We start from the raw sequence: 9455 nt of genomic DNA on the forward strand, positions 1-9455 counted from the left end.
GTACTATTAAAAAAAATAATTTTCTATTGATATTATTTTTTTTTTTATAATTTTGTATACATAATTAAATTTTAATGAATGATTAAATATTTATTACACACACTAGCAAACATATCTATTTTTTTAGAATCGTATAATATTTTAAATTTTTTTTTTTTTTTTTTTTTTTAGTTAACAAAAAAATTAGAAGAAAAAATGACGATATCTATAATTGAATAACATTGAACAAAATAAAATGCACATATAAATATATACATATATATATATATATATATATATATATATATGTATATAATATATTTATTATGTATTTGATTTTTATTTTTGGATTGATCAAAATGTTTTAGGGCTTCCAATATTTTTGTATATATTCTCATGAATTTCTTTCCATTTGATAATTTTTATATATTCACAAAATGGAAGAAAAATGGAGTTTTAAATTGTAGTTAAAAAAAAAAAAAAAAAAATGAATATATAGTAATTATATTATTATATTATATTATAATTATACCCTTCTCTGTTTTGTTTTATTTATTTATGAATATGGAATATTTGCTTAATAGGTCTTTAAAAAAATGTTATAATAAATTATCATTTTTTTTAGGCTCATCATATAAATTCTCTAGTTTAGTTGAGAATAGCAAAAAGAATGTTAATACATTCCGATTTGAAACAAAAGAAATAAATGACTATAATTACAAGGATTTATTAAGAAATGAGAAAGCTTTTTTAGTTTATGGATATGCAAATTATTCTTATAAAAGTATAAATAATTTTAATAAATTAATTGATATTGTAAAAGAAGATTTAGAAAATAGACCAGACAAAAATGTGTCCATATATAAATTAAATGTAAGCAATAATAATTTATTAGTTAAACAATTTCATATAAAAAATATTCCATTAATCCAACTTCGATATAATAATAAATTGATGCAAGAAATAAATGGAAATGAATTAAATGAAAATAATATTAAAAATATATTAAAGAGATATTATAATTATTTTAATACCTTAAATTCTGTAAATGATATTAATGATTTTTTAGTAAGGGAAGAAGAGTTATCATATAATAATAACGAATCATATTTTGATTCTTCCAAAAGTAATAATAATTTGAAGGATGAATCTGATCATGTTAATTATGAATTAACTTTTATTAATGATGATAAGAAAGAAATTATTACTAATGAAATAAAAAATCTTTTCAAAAATAATATATTAGATAAATTACAATTAAATTATAACTGTTCTTCTTATATTGTTTTTAAAAAACTGGAATTACTTCTAACGGAAAAAAATAAAAATACAAAACTAATAAAAGAATTATTAAATGATATTATTTTTAACCATAGTACATATCTAGATATAAATCAACATTATAGTAAAATAACGGCAAAAGCTTTTCTTTATTTATTTGATGAACATTTAATATCTATAGAAAAATTGTTAGAATTAAAAGATATAATATTACAAAATGATAACCAAACAGATATAAAACTAGATGATATTAAATTAATTAATTTCCTTGAACCCCAAATTAACTTTGATAATAGCAAAATAATTCATTATAATAAATTTCAATGTATAGATGACTTCCTATCAAGACCTGAAGAAACTAATGATCATATGACTTTATTATTATCATCATCAATAAAAAAAAATATTTTAAATACACAATTAATTGATATAAACAAAATTAATGATGATATAAAAATAAAATATTTAAGTAGAATATATAGAATATTATCAATAAAATATTTCCATATAGGAGATATTCAAAATTGTTTATCATATGCATTACATTCATACAAATTAACAGTACCATTAAATAACATAGACAGCAATAAATCCAAAGTTCTTATTGAAAACCTTATTCTATATTATGGAGCATACAATAATGATATTATTAATTTTTTAAGTCAATTACAATTTTTATTTACAGATAAAAATTTCAAAGTTATTAAATTCCCACACACAAGAGCATTCAAAGGGGGAAGGCCAATGATGAAAAGAGGTAAATCAGGAAAGTGGCTTTGGTTAAGCCCAGATTGGAAACCTAGATGGTTAAAAAAAAAATCCAAATTAATTTTAGAAGAAGAATGGAAATGTGTACCTGATAAAAATGTTCCATTCTGGAATTAAAACAAAAATGTTATAATAGAAAAATATCAATTTGAAGAATAAACTTATTTTTTTTTTTAAGGAAATATTGTATAAAGTTATTGCTTTTTTTTTTTTTTTTTTTTTAACTAGCTAAATTTCTGAAAAATATGAATATATATGATTACTAGCCATTCAATGAAAATTAGGAAAATTGTTTTATGGCTAGTTATTGAATAAAAAATATGAACACACACACACACACACACATATATATATATATATATATATATATATATATTACATTTGATTTTTTTTTTTGTTAATATATAATTTCTACATATTTTTAAATGTGTCTTATAAAAAACATTAATATATTACTTTATATTTATAAGAATTATATAGTTAAAATGAATTATTGAAATAAATTAATATATGAAGTTAATAAATAATAATATAATTATCAATTATGTGAATATATATATATATATATGTGCGGATGGAATTCATATATATTTCTAACCTTGATATATATTTGTATGGAAAATATTACCAAGGCAAAAAAATAAAAATAAAATAATAATATAATTAAATTAATAACTAAAAAAGGATATATATTTCTTTTTAGAACATTGTAAAGAAATAATAATGAAAAAACAAAAAAAAAACAAAAAAAAAAAACAATTTGTCATAAAAAAAAGAATATATTTTTTTTTTTGAACGAATTTTTGTATAACTTAAAAGTAATATATATATATATATATATTTTTTTTTTATTATGCACTTAATTTGGTTTCCTTTTTTTTTTTTTTTGTTGTAGTATTCTTAATATTATATTCAGTTCCAGCATCAGTAGAATCCTTAGTTTCAAATGTCATATTTTGTGACTCTTTTTCATTTTTATATTCTGAGAAATTATTAAATGAAGACGTTTCTATATCATTGGTTTCACATTTATGTTTAATTTTTGTTTCTGTTTTGGGCACATTTTTAAGTATTTGAAAAGCTTCTTTTGCTTTTTGCATTTGTATTTGATTTAAATATAATTCTTTTTTTAAATCATGTAATTCATCACTCTGATGTTTTGATGATTTGTCATATAGAATTTCTTTAAATTTCATATCAGCATGAATTTTTCTATTTTTAGCTACTTCTTTTAAATAAGCATGTTGTCTATGTACTTCATTTTCTCTTATTTGTTTTTCTAGTTCATTCATAAATAAATCTTTTTTATTTGAAGCTTCAATTACATTTTCTAAATTGCTACACATCAATCGAAGTTCATTTTGTAATTCTTTGTTTCGTTCTTCATATTGTTTGATTAAAATATCATTACGTACGATTTCTTTTTTTAATAAAACTATTTGAGAATCTTTTTCTTGTATCATAGATTGTAAATGTGATGATTGTTTTTCTAATATTTTAATTTCTGATGTAAATTTATCAACCTGTTGTCTATTAATTATTTGTTGTTTAGTATATTGATCTCTTAATTTGCTTAAGTCCTTTTCACATTTCTGTAGCATACTTTCCATGTAAGCTATTCTCATATCACGAGATACAATCGATTCCATATATTCTAAAGTATCTTTTCTTAATTCACTTAGAGCTTGAAAGGTATTTTCATACTTAAAATTTACATTCTTATTTTCTTCTTTTAAATCGATAATTTCTTTTTCTAATTCAACAACTGTTGTTTTTAGTATATCCAGATCATACGAATTTTTTATTTTTTTATAATTATGTTCATTTTTTATAGATTTGGTTTCCTTCAGAGCAACATCATTATCATCATCCGAATTAATGTGATCATTAATATGGTTATCGGAGTTCCTTTCATCAAAATTATTGTTGTTATTATTAAATAGGTTGGATTTATATAAAACCTTATACATATTATTTTTGTTATCTTTTTTATGTGTTTCCTTTAAATTATTTTCCACTAAATTCTTAGCATTTCCATATAGGTATTTAAAAATATGATGGACATCATCTAACGTTGCATTATTCTCCTTCAGTTTCAACAATAGCTCATTCTCATGATCGACTGAACTGACTTCTTTTTCAAGTTTGGTTAGTACTCTATCTCTAACATTTAGACTAGTTTTTAAATTTCTTTTTTCCGTTTCTACTTTTTTCAGATGTTTTAATGTTTCTTGATATTTAGTTTTTTGATCTAATAATTCTTCTTTCAATTTTTGATTATCTACATTTTGATCATCTTCTATTTTGTTAAGATTCATTTCGGTTTGTAAAGATTCTTCTAGTTTTTTAATTTCTTCATCTTTTTCTTTAATTAATTTATTAATTTTATTTGTCATATCTGTTTTATGAGAATTTACTTTTGTTATTCTTTTTTTAAATGGTTCATTCACTAGAAATTCTTGTTTCATATTTTTTTGTTTTTCACCTATAGGATATTTCGCATCTCTACTACTACTTCTACTGCTACTATAATAATAATAATTATTATTATTATTATTATTTATGTTTTTATTTTTTTTGGTTAAGGGCAGATTATTATCTAGTGTCCTATTTGATCCTATTAATACCTTGTTAGCTACATGAGGATGATCAATATTTTTCTGTACTAACAAAACATTATCATTACAATAAGGTGGATTAAATTTATCTGATAAAAGAGCTTCCTTATTATTATATATACAAGGAGATTTATTAATATATCTAATAGAACTCTGATTGTTTGATTTCATATTCATTGGTATATCTTTTATTTTACTAGGTGCATGTAAACACGGAAATGAATTAAGACAATTATATTTTCTTTGAACTATGCCAGGATTATAAGGACTTATAACAGATACTCGAGGTACTATATTTGGATGATATATAACTTGATCATTATATATACTAGGTGTATTTATATTACTTGAACATTTTGTTATTGTTGATCTTTTGCATTCAGAATTTAATGAATCATCATATTTTTGAGTATAGCTAAAATGACTTGTTCTAGGGTTAGTAACCCTTCCTGATAATTTATTGCTGTTATAAAAACTGTCATGCATAGTGTGCATAGAAAAAAAAAAAAGAAAAAGAAAAAGAAAAAAAAGTAGGTATAGACAAAATTAAAAATGTAATTAAATAAAAAAATATATAAATGTATGTTATATATTTAAATGTAATAAAAAGATAAAATAGATAGTAGTCTAATCAGTTGACATTTCATAAAGAATAATATATATATCAATATATATATATATATATATATATATATATATATATATTTATATGTATGTATTTAAAGTGTTAAAAAAAACAAACAAAAATGTTATGGATATAAACATAAAATATATATATATATATATTATTAATGTCTACATAATATTTTATAATGATGTACATATCATTACCAGTATTTTTTTTTTTTCTTTTTCCTCATCTTTAAAATTTTAACTGCTTAATGATGTTAATACAAAAAATGAATAATATTCATAATGTTAAAGAAACACAAAAACAACAACAAAAAATAAAAGATTAAAACATTACAACATTACAACATTACAACATTACAACATTACAACATTACAACATCACAACATTTTTGTAAACGAATAATAACAAATTATCTACAAAAAAAAAAAAAAAAAAAAAAGATATATACTTTTATTTTAAAAATTGTTAATTATTACTTAAATATACGAACATATATATATATATATATATATATATATATATATATTTATATAATGGTGATGTAAAATTCCATATTAAATACTTTTTAAATTAAACGTTCATTTTATTGAACATATAAAAAATGCTTATACACATTTTATATTATTGAATATAAAATAAATATATATATATATTTTGTTTGTTATACACAGATATATACTGTTGTTGAAAATGAGAAAGTTTATATTTCATAAGACAGAAAAATAATCATAAATTAAATGATTGTAACTTTTGATGGGTAGATAAAGTATATATATATATATTTTTTTTTTAACAAATATATATATATATAATATGTATAAATGGTACACTGATTAATAATTTAAATGGGTGCAAAAAATATAAAATATATATATATATATATATATATATATATATAATTTTTCACATAAAAATTTAGAAATAAAAGGAAATATATTAATATTGTGTGTAAATAATTTTATTTTATTTTATTTTATTTTATTTTATTTTTATTTTTATTTTATTTTATTGTTTTTTTTTTTTTTCATGAGCAATCTACATATACAAGAGAAATATAATTGCATGTTGCTTTTTCATTGTAACATGTAAAATTGTTGTTGTTTAAAATAAAATAATAAAGAATATAAAATAAAAAATAAAAAATTCTGTAAAATATTAATATTTTATATTTTCCTTCATTATATAAATAATACTACATGATTAATATCTCAAAAATAAAAAAATATATATATCATATTTATATATATTTTTATATATATTTTTATTTTTATTTTTTCCATATTTTATATATTATTGAAAAAAACAGAAAATATTTAAAATTAAAATCATTAATTAGACAAAAGTTATTATAATTTTCATATATATTATAATATATTTTCAATGAATATATATGTAAAAAAAATAAAAATAAAAATAAAAATAAAAATATATATATATATATATATATATGTATACATATACTTATAAATATTTATTTATTTTGTAAATGAATAAACATATACACAAATAGAAAAAATAAATGAATAATAATAATAATATATATATATATAATTACGTGGTAATCTCATATGTCATATTTTTTGTGTTTATATTTCTAAGGGTTAAAATGTGTTAATTATGTATTTTATAAAAGGCGGACATATATAAAATATATATACATATATATATATATATGTATGTATATGTGTTGACTTATTGAGACATAATATATATGTTGACCTTTTTGAAACCGTTCAGTCGTCATCCGATTCATCATTTGCATCATCTTCTGGGACATAATTTTCTTGGTCTGGTGATTGATTTTTTTTCATGATCTTATTATTTGAATTATTTTTATTATTTCCTTGTTCATTGTCATCATCATCTTCATCATCGCTACTTACTCTTTTTTTGTTAATATCTCCAAGCATTTGTTGAAATAATGTTGGTTCATTATCTAGTTCGATATCTTCAGGATGTACAAATATTTCTCTTTTAATTTCTGTTTTTGAATAAGCTTTGAATGGAATATCAACTTTTTGATCACAACCAAAATAGGAATCACATAAAGCAAAAACAGAGACTGCTAAGTTACCTACTTTATCTACAAGAAATTGTAATTTTTCTTCTATAATTTTTTCACAATTTTTAACATGTACATATTTTAATATACGATCATCATTTTTATAAGTAGCTATAATCCACCATTCTTCAAATTTGGGTTGTGGAAAAAAAGGTGCATGTATATATCCAGCTGCTTCATTTTCTTTTAAATTGGATCTATCAATTTGTACATAAACAGAAGCAACATCTCCTTTGACTATATGTGTTTCATCTTCTACTACAATATGTGCAGTCATTTTAATATCTGGAATAGTATTACAAAAGGCTTTGACATCTAATATTTGGTCTGCATTCATATCAACTAATCCTTTTCTATTTTCATGATCTTGATGAACAAAATCTAATACTTCTTTGACAGAAAATTTTCCTTTATGTACATGCCTAACAATATTTTCATCAAAATGAGGTATTTGTAATAAACTAGAATTTTTTGCTTCAAATGCTTGTATTAAACATCTTCTAAATGTTAAAGCTGATTGTGCTGTTAAAAACCAATCCCTTAAAATACTTATTTCAATCATACTATGTGTTATTAATAAAGAAAATTTTAAAATATGTTCTAAATCTTTTTTTAAATCATCTGATAATAAATCATGTCTTCTTTGCATATGTGCTAATATTAAAAAATAATTTTTTGTAATAACAGGAATTTTAAATGTTCTTTTTTTAGGTTCAATTAATTCTTCCATTAATGTTTTTATATATTCCTCATCATCCTTTTTCATTTCTATATCTCTACTTTCAGCTGTTGCTGCTAACATTTCTGGAAAAGATTTAGATCGACTATTCTCATTTATAGTATATGTTAAATATTGTAATGTTTCTATTTTTACACCATTTGGTCCATATTGTTTTTGTTTTTGATAGTATATAATAAATGTTGCAGGTATAAATACAAGAAATATTAAAAAAAATATGGATAATATTAATAATTGATATTTTTCATCAATCAATAATTTAGGTAAACCAATACCTACTTTCATCATACCAGGCCCATCTGGATTACCATATTTTTCATAATTCTCTTTTGATATTTCATCAGTTAATGCTTGATAAGCCTTTGTTATTAATATAAATTTAGCAGCTGCTGATGTATCATTCGGATTTTTATCTGGATGATATTTTAAAGATTTCAATCGATATGCCTTTTTTATTTCTCCAACTGTTGCTCCTATACTTACTTCTAATATTTCAAAAGGATCAAATGTTTGCATTGGTTTAGTATTTAACATCTGATTTATTAATATATATAATATTCCCCAAAAAATGACTAATAAAAAAAATTGTATTATCTTTGTATATCCTATTCTTTCCAACAATCTTGTATTCTTATTTCGTTTCTCTTGCTTTTCTTTACATAAGGAACAAGTACATGACCTATATGTACTATTATGCTTCGATTTTTTTAAATTGTAATAATCATTCTTAAATATTCTTTTTATTATATTCTTTATATACACATACGTACATGGTATCAATACACAAATTAATACTGTTCCTGCAAAAAATATAAATGCTGAGTCGTCATAACTCAATAATGGTTCTTTTTTACTATCTTTAGTAAACGTATCACGAAACTGTGACATTATAAAAAAACAAATTCTAAACAAAAAGGTTAAGATGGAACATATAAATATATATATGTAGATGAAATTATAAGTATATAAATAAATATATATACATGAATATAAATAAATATATATATATATATGAATATATGTATATAAATAAATATATATATATATATGAATATATGTATATATGAATATATGTATATATATATATATATATATATATATGTTTATTTATTTATTCATTCATATGTTACACACACACACACATAAAAAAACAAAAAAAAAAAAAAAAAAAAAAAAAAAAAAAAAAAAAAAAAAAATTTAAATAAAAAAAATAATTTTTAAAAAAAAAAAAAAAAAAAAACAAAAAAATTTAAAAATAAAAATATATAAAATATAAAAAAAATATAAAATAAAATTATATTAAAAAAAAAAAATAAAAAAAAAAAAAAAAAAAAAAAAAAAAAAAAAAATTTTATTTTATATATTATATATTTT

General features: G+C 19.6%; 4 protein-coding genes across 4 annotated transcripts in view; 2 read left to right on the forward strand and 2 right to left on the reverse strand.

The window, feature by feature from the left end:
- The window catches only part of PGSY75_1318500 (hypothetical protein), a gene marked incomplete at both ends in the record, with an annotated part of 1716 nt that extends 1497 nt beyond the window's left edge, over positions 1 to 219 (forward strand). Inside the window, one exon of the mRNA XM_018787249.1 lies at positions 172 to 219. Within this exon, the coding sequence (XP_018639991.1) occupies positions 172 to 219 (48 nt within the window). The remainder of the gene's footprint in view (positions 1 to 171) is intronic.
- A 324-nt stretch (positions 220 to 543) lies between these two features.
- Positions 544 to 2145, forward strand: PGSY75_1318600 (hypothetical protein; the record flags this gene model as incomplete). The annotated part of the gene is made up of 1 exon (XM_018787250.1): positions 544 to 2145. One exon carries the CDS (start codon positions 544 to 546, stop codon positions 2143 to 2145), a length of 1602 nt encoding a protein of 533 aa, XP_018639992.1.
- A 734-nt stretch (positions 2146 to 2879) lies between these two features.
- Positions 2880 to 5132, reverse strand: PGSY75_1318700 (hypothetical protein; the record flags this gene model as incomplete). The annotated part of the gene is made up of 1 exon (XM_018787251.1): positions 2880 to 5132. The coding sequence occupies one exon, from the start codon at positions 5130 to 5132 to the stop codon at positions 2880 to 2882; it is 2253 nt and encodes a 750-aa protein (XP_018639993.1).
- A 1881-nt stretch (positions 5133 to 7013) lies between these two features.
- Positions 7014 to 8969, reverse strand: PGSY75_1318800 (translocation protein SEC63; the record flags this gene model as incomplete). The annotated part of the gene is made up of 1 exon (XM_018787252.1): positions 7014 to 8969. The coding sequence occupies one exon, from the start codon at positions 8967 to 8969 to the stop codon at positions 7014 to 7016; it is 1956 nt and encodes a 651-aa protein (XP_018639994.1).
- Positions 8970 to 9455: the final 486 nt, after the last annotated feature.

Source organism: Plasmodium gaboni, chromosome 13, assembly GCF_001602025.1.
Source record: "Plasmodium gaboni strain SY75 chromosome 13, whole genome shotgun sequence".
NCBI classification, from domain to species: Eukaryota; Apicomplexa; class Aconoidasida; order Haemosporida; family Plasmodiidae; genus Plasmodium; species Plasmodium gaboni.